Raw genomic sequence first — 14,822 nt, forward strand, 5'->3', positions numbered from 1 at the left:
GACTGAAAAGATAGAATTGAGTTGTCCAAATATTTTTAAAATAAAATTTTACTTTAAAAGAGAAATTAAATTACTTTATACAAGTAAAAAAAATCTAAGATATTTTAATTACATATCAAACAAAATAATCATAAAATAAAAAGAATTGAATTATAAATAATTCAGATATCATGTATTTCAATTTGTTGAGAGGGTTAAAATCACTCTTCTCCAAGTAATAACATTAATCCATTGGGTTCCATCATTCACCCCAACATAAAGTCAATCCTAAATATATATAATTGTAATATACAGATTTTGTGGAAATGCTATGTATAGCACCATTTTTTTTTAAATGAACTTATTCTTCATAATTTAAAGAAGTAATCTTAAATAAATTTGTCTAATAGGAAGCCATTTTTTTAAATACTTTTATACAACTACTTAATTCAAAATAATTTTTCAGAACATCGGTTTTAGAAGTGATTTAATGAGTCTTGAGACTGGATACCTTTTGTTATATATAATATTGTCACGTTTTACAGAAGGTCTTCATTTATTTTATAGTAATGGCTACACAATAAATAAAATATTATTACACAGATTGCGAATTTTTCACTGAAAAGTGATTAGGTATTTTCATTTCTTGTGTAGGGTATATAGAAATGGACCCAGAGATTAATTAATTAATTACTGCTACTGAGCAGGTAAATTAATTTGCTATATAAATGAGATATGGTCTAAATATTCTTCACCAATCTCCCACCCTTCTTTGTTTCTTAGATTTCTTGTTTTTTTCTTGATCACAATGTCCCTTTCAGGTAAAATCAGCATTGAAATTGAGGTTCATGCAACTGCTGCAAAGTGGTTCAATCTCTTCACAACTCAACTCCATGAAGTTCAAAACCTTACTAACAGAGTGCATGAAACCAAGCTGCACCGTGGTCGTGATTGGCATCACACTGAATCCATCAAACACTGGACTTGTACTATAGGTAATTAAACTTCTAATACGCAATAGAAAATCCCTCGCTAACTTCTTATTAGGTTAAATATATTTTTATCTCCACAATATAAAATTAAATTCGTTTTTGTTTTAAACTTGTATATATTTTGATTTTCAAACTTCAAAAATAAATAAAAATAGTCATTTTAGCCCAACGATATTCATTTTTAAAGTTTGTTAAATGGTGTTCCTGACACTTAAGCCTCAAATGTGTTAAATGGTATAAATAACTCAAAGATATTAATTTTTTAAGCTTGTTAAATGGTATTATAAATTGATATTTAAGTTTGAATGTGTTAAATAGTATAAATAACCCAACCGTCATCCTAAAAACACGACTCACTCGTCCATAAAAATTTATGAAAATTAGACTAAAATAACTATATTTATTCATTTTTAAAATTTGAAGACGAAACTATGGAAGTTTGAAAGAAGGACGCATTTCAATTTCAAGTGAAAGTTTAAGACTTAAAAATGATTAAATATATTTTTGGTCCCTTAACTTTCATTAAAAATTGAAATTAAATTCATCTTCGAAATTTGGTCGAATTTAGTCTCTCAACTTTATAAATATATGGATTTAGTCATTTTAACTAAATTTTGTTAAGTTTATTTGACATTTCCAATTGTTTATACCGTTTGACACATTTTTACTTTAGTGTTAGTTGATAAACGCGTTTGAAACATCAAATAAATTTAACAAAATTTTGGTAAAAGAACTAAATTCACATATTTCTAAAGATGAGGAACGAAATTTGTCTAAAGTTTCCACGAGTGACTAATTTCAATTTTCACTAAAAGTTAAGAGACCAAAAACATATTTAACCCAATTAAAAACATTTAATCCTTTTTCTTTCTTAACTTTGAATATTAGTGCATTTTATTTTGCTTCTTCTACTGATCTTCTTGATTTGTTGTGAAACAATAGATGGTAAGGTTACAAAATGTCAGGAGAGTATCGAATCTGTTGATGCAGCGAACAAAAGAATCAGCTACAAGCTGTTTGGTGGAGATATTGGTAGTAAGTACAAGGTGTTCAAGCTCATATTTCAAGCCATTGATAAAGATGGTGGTGCTATTATCAAATGGACCATTGAATATGAGAGGATTGGACAGGAAGTTGATCCTCCATATGGCTACGTGGAATACCTCCACACTGCAAGTGGAGAGGTTGATGGCCATCTTAAAGCATAACTTTGAACGTTATGCACAAAATATGTAAGAAATAAGATATAAGAAATAAAAAATCATGGGTTTTGCCCTTGTGTCTTCGTCTGTATAATAAGGTTGTAATGTTTTATGAGAAGGATATGGTTATGTAAATCCTTCGTTTTCATGGAATAAATGGAGAGATGTTGGATATGCAACAATTAAGTTCTTTCTTGTCAATATTGAATCTCCAAAACTAATGCGGTAAACAATTTGGTAACGTTTCCAGAAATGGAAATTTTACTATCACCTTTTTAAATGCTCCAAATGCACTGGTTATCCTTAAAGGATAGATTGGAGTGACTTTCTATTTATCTCCAATAGTCCAAGTGAATCCTATCCATAACTTTTTTCCTCCACATGCTTGAAAACCTATACGAGGGGGAAACTGTAAATAAATAATACTTCTTTCTCTTCTAGTGTAGAAAATATAATATGTACAAAATGATGTAAATTTAAGATGCATACAGTACTATAAAATATATAAATATATGTATATGTGAATATTCTAATTATGTTATATGTTATTGTAAAATTATATTTTAATTTTTTTAGTATAATATAGAAAATAATAAATAAATAAAAATTTGGTCGTCACACACATCCACACCTACACACACCTACATACACCCCCCACCTACACACACCCACACACATATATTGATATGACCCCAACAAGTTCAACATCAAGCCAAGGTACACCTTCAAGCCCAAGCCCATTAAAAGGCCCAATAATAAGGGGCATGCTCAAAAAGATCCAATTGGGCTTCATCCAAGATGGTCTAAATCCACATGGGCTTCTCACACTATTCACATGGGCCAAAGAAGATGTGAAGATTTGAAGAGGTGTATCAAAGAGCAGTAGAATAACAATTAGATTGCTCCATTGTTTAGGCCTTGTTTTCTAGAATAATGAGTTAAAGAATGTGTAGTTGAATTGCTAAAATTGGGCTTGACTAAGCCCAATAGGAGATTTGGCCATGAGCTACCAAAGGTCCAAGGTGGACTAAGTGGAAGTCAACATTCCTTCCTACACCTCACAGTCTTAAGGGCTAGGAATGCTTCCTCCTTTTCCAAGGCATCATCCAATGGTCGTGAGCATTGTTCCTTCTCCAAGCCAACTTCCACGGTCAAGATTGAAGCCCACTGTCATCCAAGGGCTAAGAATGCTTATGTGTATTTGCTTTCATATAAAAGCCTAAATTTTAAGCTATTGTAATCACTCTTGAAATTTAAGCAATAGATGCCTAGTGTTGAGATGACTCCACTCCTATTGTCTTTTGAGAGTCACTTGAGCTAGAGGATTGAATCATCTCCTCTAGCCACCTTCCTCTATCTTCTCTAAGATAGAGTTCATTACTCACCTTTCACTCCAAATTCCAAGAACAACCTTCATCATTCACCTTGCTTCCGCTAACTCACACTCTTCCATGGAGCTCTCTTCTTCACCTTCATCCAAGGGGTTCCAGCATATATTGAAGCACCTTCAAATGTATTTTAAAACATGTATATTTTGAATGAAGGCTTTATCATCTTCTTTAAATTGGAGAGCTAGATTCTAAAAACCTTCTATTCTACTTAGTCCACCTATTAAAAAACCCAAACCTTGGAATAAATTAAAACTCACGATATTTGAAATACTTACGATTGAATTTCTCTTTATTTCTTTAATAGTTTATTTGGATAGAATAATTGAAATATCTTAGATTTTAATTTTCTTGTTTGGATAAATTCATTCAACATCTCCTTTAAATTAAAATTCTATTTTAAAAATATTTCGATAACACAACTCTACCCTTCAGCCCAAGTCGACTTTGCTTGACTTTTGGCTCAGGCCAACTCATCTTGGGTCGTCTTAATCGTGGGATCGAGACAAGTTGTCTTAACCTTCGACATGGGTCAACTCATCTTGACCATAGGTGGAGATAGCTCGTCCCAACCTTCGACTTGGATGACTCAACTTGATTATTAGTCCAACCGAATCGACTCAACATTTGACCCGAGTCAAATCAGCTCGATCTTCGACTCGACCTAACAAGTCCTGACCTTCGACTCATGTCGACTCATCATGACCTTCAATCTAGGTTGACTCATCAAAACCTTCGACCTGAAGAGACTCATCATAACCTTAGATCCAATGAAAATATCTCGACCTTCGACTTCGGTTGGCTCATCTCGACCTTTGACATCAGTTGACTCATCTCAACATTTGTTCGAGGCATCAACTCAACATTTGGCCCAAGTTGAATCATTTAAACCTTCGACTTTCGGCCGATTCATTTCAACATTCAACACCTACCATCTCAACCTTCTAATCGTCTCAACCTTTTATTTGAGTTGAATCATCTTGACTTTTGACCTAGGCCGAATCATCTCAACCTTCAGCCCGGGTTGAATCGACTTGACTTTTGACCCGAACCAAATTAGCTTAACTTTAGGCCCATGCTAAATCTACTCAACCTTTGACTGAGGCTAAATCGACTCAACCTTCAACCCTAACCGAATCTGCTCACCTTTGAACCAAGACTCACCTGCTTGACTTTAAGCCCAAGCCGAATCGTTTTGACCAATGACCTTCAACATGTGTTGAATCGGGTCAACTTTCATCTAGATCCAAATTAGCTCAACTTTATTCTTGGACCGAATCGACAAGATCTTTAGTCTAGGCTAAATCGATTGGACCTTTGGTCCAGACTCAATCAATGACTCGACTTGCGATCTGAACCAACCTAGCAAGACCTTTGGTCTTGGCCAACACAACTCGGACTTTGGTCTGGGGTAACCCATCATGATCTTCAGCCCGAATCGACCTGACTCATCTATTGGCTCAGGTCTAGAAAAAATTTTAAGTTGGTGGATCTATGCCTAATTTAATTATACAAAATCAACAGAGTAAAGTGTGGTTTGTTTCCCCTTATATATTATAATTTGGTTTTATTTCTAGCCAATGTAAGTTCTATAATACATGTCCTCATTCGAGGATATGTTCAATGGTCAATCACATAATAGGTCTAAATCCTGACTAGGATAATAGGTCTAAATCCTGACTAGGATAGACTCTTTTATCTTTGATACCACGTTAAAGTAGGGAGTTTAAGAAAAAGGTCAAGCTTTCAAAATCAGCTCACGAAGATAAGATTTTGACTATTTATATTCTATAATTTACCTTACGTCTATTTGATACGAAATGTTCAACAAAAATCTTTAAGATATAACCTGGAAGGCATATTTTATATAACATGAAGAAAAACCATTATTTAAAAATCAGAGCATGTTCTGTAAGATACCTTTAATAAAACATGAACAAAAATCATTTCAATGTATCAAAGTAGTTAATAATAGATGACAATAATGACTCACAATATCACCCAATAATTTCGGAATGAAAAAACCGTGAATAAGTGCTTTATTGTTGTTTATATGGGATATACTTCAAGCATCACTGTTGCACGTAGAAGTGTTTTGAGCGGGAAAAATGACTGTCACGTGGTTTAGAAGGTCTTCATTATAATAATTGGTATATGATAAATAAAATAATAATATTAATAATAATAATAATAATAATAATAATAGATATATGGTATTAGATGGATTTGTCTTTTACAGAAAATGTGATTAGGTTTTTTTTCTTTAAGGTAATGGTAGGGCATCAAAATGGACCCCAAAATTTAATTAATTATTTGATTGTAATAATTAGGTGAGTGTTGTTGCTATATAAATGGGGATATGGTGGCAATATAATGCACCATCTCCCACCCTTCTTTGTGTATCTCATTTAGTTCTTTGCTTTTTTGTTTCTCATCATGTCTCTTGGTGGTAAAATCAGCATTGAAATTGGGGTTCATGCAAATGCTACAAAGTGGTACAACATCTTTGCAACGCAGCTCAATCAGATTCAAAACCTGACTGATAGAATTCACCATGCCAAACTGCATCATGGTCATGACTGGCACCACAATGAGTCCATCAAGCAATGGACTTATATCATAGGTAATTTATCTATTTTGTTAACCTAACTTTCAACGAGTAAGTCAGAGAAGTGAAAAGTGAAATCGTCATATGTCATAATAATTTGAATTTCATTGTTACTGAACAAGTGAAGTCGTCGTAAATCATGATAAGTGTTACTATTTTAAATCAAAGTTGTCATGATTATGATAACTTCACTTCCTCGATACTAAAATCGTGAATATTCTTGACGACTTATTCTTTTTGTTGACTTGTCTATTTATGTTATTGTAGGCAAATCTGGTTCAATCACGTAAAAAAAACCGTTTGTCTCCGGAGTTCTCTTTGTTTTAGTAATTATTTTCTTAAAACATTTTGATTTTTCAAGAATGAGTATGTTTATGTTAGTTGTTTTTGTTAGGAATCTAAGTGTGAGTCTAAGTTTCACATTGAATAGAAACGAGAAAGTAGAGCACTATATAAGAATAAAAACACATAAATTCATTGTTTTAAGGTTTTGGGTTGAAAGTGATGTTAATTACTTATTCCTATGTAAAGTTTAAAATACACCAGAAATGAACCACGTTAAATTCTTGTATCATTTATTTTCTTTCTCCTTATTCTTTCCTTGGCTTGTTCCTAATAGTTTTTGATTGGTTGAGAAAAACAGATGGTAAGGTTAATACATGTCAGGAGAGTGCGGAATACGATGAAGCAAACAAAAAAGTAATCTTCAAGCTCTTCGGTGGAGACGTGGCTAAAGAGTACAAGTTCATCAACCTGATATTTGAAGTAAGTGATAAGGAGAATGGTGGTGCAAATATCAAATGGACCGTTGACTATGAGAGGCTCAGTGATCAAGTTCATCCTCCATATGGCTACATCGAGTACCTCTACAAATGCACTGTGGATTTCGATTCTCACCTTCTCAAACCATAGCTCCAAAAAGTTATGCACAAAATTCAGAAAAATAAATAAATAATGAACTTGGCCTTGGGTTAAGTGCTTATCTGAATAATAATAATAATAATAATAATAATAATAATAATAATAATAATAATAATATATTTGTGTGAAGTTTGAGGAGACGATGGTTATGTAGATGCTTCCTTTGGGTGGAATAAATTTGGATATGTCATCATGTCGGTGATGTCTTCAAGTTTCTTGAATTATTATGTGTTAAACTGTTGATGCATATATGAATATTTATGATTTGTGTAGCATACGTTGAGTTTGGATTCTCTAAGAATTTTTCTTTATTATTATTATTTTATTGTCTTTAAAATATATCAATAATAATTAATTTTAAAATTTTAAAATATATTAAAATTATCTTTAAAGTATCAAAATAGTATATTTTTAATGTTTTTGACAGAACAAAACTTAACAGAGAAACCGTATATGTTGTTTGTTTACTAATTTTCTATTGATGGAATTAACTGATTTTGTAAGAATTTATGAGAACATGGAAACGAAGTAATGAAAATTTCAATAATTTTTTTTTTCTTTTATAAACAAAGAATGAATCAGGGACTAAAAGGACTAAACCATGCATCTCTCATCCCATAAAATTGTAACATTTCCATAAACCACTTTTCTTTTATGACCATCAAATTATAATATTCTCACCGATTTTGAACATCTAATATGGCTTAAACATCCATATATTTTTAATTGTGTCAATATAAATATTTCTATAGCGTTTGCTATTCCATTCCTAAAGATGATATGATTTTTTTATTTTTTTATTCCAAGTAATCCAAATTAATGTCATCCACATGCACGTCTCATTATTATTTTTATTGTTCAAATTCCATAAGATAAAATTGGAGAAAATTTTCTCTGCATAATGATGCACATTGTTAAACTACCCACTTGTTGCATTGATTATCACATATTTTACAATAATGAATATATATATATATATATATATATATATATATATATATATATATATATATATATATATTATTGGAAAATGTCATAACACTTTAATAGAGGGGACCTTTTTTTTCTCCTCACACAACTAACACACATTTCAATGTTGCAAACTCATTTTTGAATAATACAAATCATGAGGATATTTTTGTGTATAATATTGCATACCTATTGGATACAATAATTTTGAACCTCATTCATGATTGGATAACATGCTACCTTTTTAAAGCATCGTCTAACAATTCTCACAATTATGCAAAATTTTTATTTGTACATCAATCTCGCACACCTTCATGTTTTTTCTTTTATATTTGATTCATTATCATGTTCTTGTCCTCTATAATCATTAATACCAAGTTCAACATTTTCTAATTCATATCTATTATAGCATACAAAAATACTTTTTCGACTTGTATTAACACTTTTAAAATTATAAAAAATATTCATTAACTTGTATCGGAATGGATAAAAAAAAAACATTTACTCTTGATGACTTATATCTCTGAATACAATCAAGATAATTAAATATTGTTTTGCATCCCTAATATTTTCTATAATTTTTGTTTGATTTCACATGTTAACAAATTTATTAACTTATTTTGTATGCCAAAAGTAATGGTTGTGAATTTTATTATCTTTAATCCGGTGAATATGATTTTGGGTAATTGTATAAAATTCTATAATAATTTTAATTAGTCAAAAAAAATTTCATTAACTTTTTAAAGAATATTTTCATTGTTTTCTCAGGAAGACCAAGTTATTTTTACCAAGAGTTTAACAACTGTAATCATTCTTAACACATTTCTCCGGTGTTCTATATATCTACTTATTTGTTCTTGAATATATTTATTCATTGTTTTGCTTTTTGTGAAACTTATTTCCCAATCAATTCATGCATTCATGTTTGTAATATTCATTCATTATTTCATGACTCTTTAACCTGTCACCAAGATTTCTTCAATCTTTACTATCTTTGTTAGCTAGTTTACTCGTAAAAAAAAACAACATTTACAATTTTCAACAAAAACAAAAGACTCTATTAAAATTTTAAGAATAAATTAGTCATCTTTCGTGTTTTTTTCCATTTGGTAATATTTGAATATATGATGAAGAAAAATATGTATGGGTTATATTTGTTCTTGTTGTTTATTTTTTTTTTCTTCCTACTTTGTTTAATTTTTGTATATGAGTTTGGGTAATCCTATTGTCCCTATTAATATATTTGTTATTGTTAATAAAAAAAATGATGAAGAAAAATGCTTAGAATATTTATCTTTCGGAAAATTTATATCAACGATTTTAATAGGATCCTTTTCAACTAATAACAATCTTTATATTAATAGAGAATAATAGTATAACAAGTTTTAATTTGTGGTTTTTATTCTTTTACCTTATATAACCCATTGTCGCGTCGAAAAGGAATAAATGTCGACTAAGCTATTTTCATTAATTAAAATAGAAACTGTGAAACACATTCACAACACATAAAACATGAGAATAAAATGGCAGTTGAGTAATATGTGAAACGGAAGAAATGTTCAAAAAGAATCCAAGAAGTTAAGGAGTCACATAGAGAAAAAGAAAAAGAAAATATAAATTAAAACTGATTATTAAAATAATAAAAATAATCCACTAATCTTTCTTTCCTAAATAAAATTATAATTCATAAAAACAATTGTTGGTTCATTAAAAATCATTTTTAGTATCAATAAATATCAACGGTCAGTCATAATATTTAACTAAATTTTATTCTCAAACATAATTTTCCTTAAAAGTATATTTGTACTAATTGTTTTTTCTTTCTTTAAAAGGATCTACAATAATAGTTTTACCTGCTTCTCGGCTGGGACAACCATTAATGGAATTATTGAACGGCTGAAATGTTCTACGTCAGACATCTCACTTTTCTTTTTCTTTTTTTTTTTTCTTTTCTCTGATTACTACATTATCTTTCATTTATTTTTTTCTTCTTTTCTGTCTGTTTCTTCAATAATCTGGACCGATATCTGAATTGATTTTTATAAAACATTTGTTGCATCGTCTTTTTAACCGAAAGAAGTGTTATTTGTTTGGACATGTTTTTGTTTTTTTCTTAATTTTGATAAACATAATGCAGGGTTATATGACAGGGCACCCTTTAGTTTCTTCACTGATTTGGAACGGTTGTTGGAGCAGGAATTGCAGTTATTTACCTTTTGCTTGGTTGTTGGCAGTACATTTTTTCTTTCTTTATTGATGCATTAAAGAAAAAAATCAACGTTAAAAGTAATATAAAAAATTATGTAATCATAGATATTCTAAGCAATGGTTTATAAAATATTGGGTTAAATATATGTTTTTTTTAGTGAATTTTGGAATTAGTCTATTTCGAAATTTTGGAAAAATTTAGTCATTCATCTTTTTGAAATATGTGGATTTAATCATTTTAATCAAACTCTGTTAGGTTTATTTGATGTTTCGTAAGTATTTCAAGATTGTATTTAAGTTGTTTATACTATTTGACACTTTTTTCTTCAATATTAAGTCAAATAATATTATGAAACGTGCTTAAAATATCAAATGAACTTAATGAAATTTGATTAAAATGACTAAATCCAATTATTTCGAGAGATGAAGGATTCAATTGGTCCAAAGTTTCAAAATAGACTAATTCTAAAATTCACTAAAAGTTAAGAGACCAAAAACATATTTTACCCTCAAATATTTAACGTTTAAAGTTTATGTAACAAAGTGTAAAACCCTCTTTTTCTGCCCTAATTTTTAAAGGGTTGCCCCTAATCTAATGGGCCTAAGGGCTAGCCCATAGGGTGTCCAAGGCCCCTAAGGCAGCCAAACCCCTCTCACTTCTGTCATTCTTGCAGAAACAGTACTCTCACACTCTCTTTTTTCCTAAGAGGCTCTGCTAAGGTTTAGCCTCAATCTTGGTCAAGTAGCTCAACCTCATTTCTTGCTCCATGTAAGTTATTCTCCAGCTCATACTTCTCCTCTCTAGGCATATTTTCGTATTTTCCAGTTAGGGTTTCGTAGTAAACTCATTTTAAAATTTGTTTCGCTATCTTGTTCAGTTCATAAATCTGTTTCGTGAGCTGCCGTGCTCGGCTATTGGGTGTCGAAGTCTTTGCTAGCTTATTTCCAAGTAAGGGAAGCTAGGGTTTATGTATTTAAAGTTATTTTGCCGATTTTTGGTCTGTTTGTATGGTTGTGATGCTTGAATGAGGTTGTTGGTTGAATAAAAATGTATGGTGTGCGAGTATGTTTGATTGATGTGGCGCTACCCTTTTTCTACATTGCACACTTTTCGTAAAATGAAGATTCCTACTGTGTTAACCGTTGGATCGAGCTGAAATTTAAAACAGTTGATTCTTAACACAAAATTCTTGACTTTGACCGATTGGATCTTTAATCGGAGCTCTTTAGTGAGAGCAATTTTTATCACAAGGTTACTGTAGTTTGGTTGTTGACAACACTGCACACTTTTCGTAAAATGAACGTTACTACTCCGTTAACCGTTGGATCGAGCTGATATTTTAACAGCGGATCCTTAACACATAGGTTTTGACTTTAACCGGTCTGATCTTGAATCGGAACTCTTTAGTGAGAGCAGTTTTTATCGCAAGATCACTATAGTTTAGTTGTTGACAACATTGACTTGTTGTTTGTTTGGTTTACAACTTTCTTTATAGTTATTCAATTAAGTTGGTTCTTGTTTCATTTGGTTCTTGATTCAATCATATTTAATTTGAATATAAATAAAAAAATTTATGAGCTTTACACAAGTTGCAATTTTATTTCTAAAATCCCTAAATCGTTTGCATAATGTGATGTTAAGTTGGATTGCTATGTTAAAGCATGAGATGAGTGAATATGCATGAGTAAAAGAGTGTATGAGTTGTGAATGATGAGCTTGGATAAATCTTGGCATGTGATTTCAATGAAATGGTTGGTATCAAAATGGCATGGTAGTGGTATGAGGTGAAATTCTATATTCATGGATTGGAAATGATGAGTTGGAATGGATTCAACATCGAATATGAATGAGGATTTGGTTATAAAGGTTGGCATGAGAGTTATGTGCATGATAAATCTTTCTTGATTGATTGAGTATGATTGGTCTGTGTCAGTGCGTAATTCCTTGGAATCTTTAAGTGAGATTTCAGGGTCGAGCTTCAGTGGTCGGGACGTAATTTCATGGCCCCTGTTAGTGGGTGTCCATTGTAAGACCCGCGGAATTTAATTAATTAAATAAATAATAATTAATAAATGCGGGAGGCTAGTGCATTTATGACATTAAATTATGTTAAGTATGATGTGGAAAGTGCTAGCTCATGTGGTTGAGAGTACTTTAGTTGTGTAAGAGGACTTGGGTTTGAGTTCTAAGTATGTCAATTGTGTTATTTGTTTTTATTGTTTTAATAATATGTTGGGCCACGTTTTTGTATGAGATAATGCTTGAGTTGTGTGTGTTAGCAAGAAACATAAGTTGGCCTGGTGGTTTAGATTTGATTTGGCATTGGGAAGGTTATGGGATCGAACCTGGCTGAATAGGAAAGAGTGGTAAAGACCAAGCAAAAAAGAGGTAGCTAAATGCATATGTGATATATATATTTTTGTCACTCTATTTTAACATATGATGTAAAGGCTCATGGCCTACTTGATTAAACTCACACTTTTGTATGTATGGACTTAATGGTGGTTTTAATGAAGTTTTTACTTTCCCGTGTTTTGGGAAATGAGGCATTATTAATGAATGGGTGTTTACATAAATGATGCTGATGTAATATTTTGTTTTATTTTTGTTAAATCTGTAATATCCGGTAGGGATGTTACATCCATGGTGGTGCCCCATCTATATAACTTGGTAAGGATTCAAGGTAAGGATTGCATCCTGACACTCTAAGGAGTCAGTTAGTCTCACTTAGAGCGGACTGACTCCTATGGTGAGAGTAGCAGGAGGCCTAAAACTCATTAAGGGCTAACCTTGTGTGTGAGGGAATTGATTCATTGTAACACTTGTAACACATAGCTCGGGGGTGAGCAGCTCAGGGGTGAGAAGAGGTATCCACCACAAGTGCAAGCATCTGCTGAATTCGATCAGGTTATATGTATCTGGATGAGTCGAGTCTTAGTGTATTGATTTGAAAGTCATAACATGTTTGGGTGTTGTATGTATATTAGACTGTGAAAGTATACCTGATTGCATGATGAAAATCTTTTTGGCTCTAGCTTACCCTTTGCTTGTTTGATTGCTTGTATGTTGTTCTTCTACTTTTGTGATGAACATTAATTTATTGATGGGAGCAGATGCAAGAAGTACTCGAGGTCAACATGGAAGGAATTGGTTCCGCTGCATAGTCTACCTGGGCTGGACTTCATGTTTCTTTGGGCTTTTCTTTAGGGCTATGGCCCATGTACTACTTTGTTCTTTAGTACTCTATTAACTATTGTGAAGTCCTTGGATTTCGTTTGTATCTGACATCGTGGTGTGCCTTGGTTTCTCCTAGCATCCGCTAGATATTGTCAGGAGTAGCGCTTATACTCCAGGACTTGTCACTAAATTTCTATCTGCATGGCATTTCATTTAAATTAAAGTTATTATTTAAATGGGGTGTTACACAAAGTGCAGTCGTGATTTCCGTTACCTCAAAATTTTTAATAAATGTTCGTACAAATGGGTGTTGGAAGAAAAACCATGAAAGGTATATATATCTTATGTACTTTTGGTGAATAGTTTTCTTTGGTGCAAAAGTTTTTTGTTTTGTGGTTTCAGAGAAAGTATGGGTGAAAGAAAGTGGAAGAAAAGGAAGTGCATGTTTGATTAAATGTGTAGATCTTAACTCTCTCTGCAAGAAACCCTTCTACATGTGGGTGATGGGTTTTCATTTGTCAATTCCCGGAAGTTAAGGTTTACTAGGATAATGGTGTTACTTATATTATTTGATTTTACATATGGATGTTGGAAATGGTGTGTTATGTCCAAATAGCATAAAAGGATTGAGTGGAGGAAGCTATATAGGTTAGGATGATTAGGATAATGACTTTAAAATGTAGAGTTGTGTTATCATTTAAATATTTTCCATATTTTGTTTTTTTTAATATTTAAATATTTTGATACATCCATATAATTACTGAATTTGTTATGTTGATTGATGGAAACAAAATGTTTGTTGATTTTTTTTATAATGTAATACTTTTTATATATTTTAAATTTTTATCATCACCAAAGTATTTTATTGAGTTATAAATTTATAAATATAGGTGGATAATAATAAATAATAAAATATTTATATTATAATAATTGATAATGATATATTTTATTTAAAAATTAATAGTGATAATTATAACCATCATAAATATAACGATAACAATTCTTTGCTGTCAGTTTTTTTTTTTTTTTCAATAGAAAACTATGTCAATTATAATTTATATTGTTTACATTTTTTAATGTGTCTCCATGACTTAAACGAGGGAATGTAAACAAGTTTTAATCTAAATACTCATCTAAATATGACAAAATATAATGATCTTCTGAGCTTAATTTGCACAACCGAAAGTTCATAGTTTCCTCTTTTATTTTCTAAATAAAAAATGTCCTCACACTCAACTGCCCTTATCACGTTTTTCATCTACACAAGATGAAAGCTCCTTCTCACAAGAAGGAAGTATCTCTCCCACCAAAATTTCTTCTTAATCTTTAGTCCAACTCCATTCTCTATCAAGAAAATCACACGTTACTGTGTCTGTT

The 14,822-nt window shown here is 31.2% G+C and overlaps 2 protein-coding genes across 2 annotated transcripts; both read left to right on the forward strand.

The window, feature by feature from the left end:
* Positions 1–730: 730 nt before the first annotated feature.
* On the forward strand, positions 731–2,355 carry LOC114168970 (MLP-like protein 43). The gene is made up of 2 exons (XM_028053975.1): positions 731–974; positions 1,914–2,355. Exons 1-2 carry the CDS (start codon positions 788–790, stop codon positions 2,177–2,179), a joined length of 453 nt encoding a protein of 150 aa, XP_027909776.1. The 5' UTR covers positions 731–787; the 3' UTR covers positions 2,180–2,355.
* Positions 2,356–5,930: 3,575 nt separating this feature from the next.
* Positions 5,931–7,365, forward strand: LOC114168326 (MLP-like protein 28). The gene is made up of 2 exons (XM_028053101.1): positions 5,931–6,184; positions 6,813–7,365. The coding sequence occupies exons 1-2, from the start codon at positions 5,998–6,000 to the stop codon at positions 7,079–7,081; spliced, it is 456 nt and encodes a 151-aa protein (XP_027908902.1). The 5' UTR covers positions 5,931–5,997; the 3' UTR covers positions 7,082–7,365.
* The last annotated feature ends 7,457 nt before the right edge of the window (positions 7,366–14,822 follow it).

This window comes from Vigna unguiculata, chromosome 11 (assembly GCF_004118075.2).
Source record: "Vigna unguiculata cultivar IT97K-499-35 chromosome 11, ASM411807v1, whole genome shotgun sequence".
Classification (NCBI taxonomy): domain Eukaryota; kingdom Viridiplantae; phylum Streptophyta; class Magnoliopsida; order Fabales; family Fabaceae; genus Vigna; species Vigna unguiculata.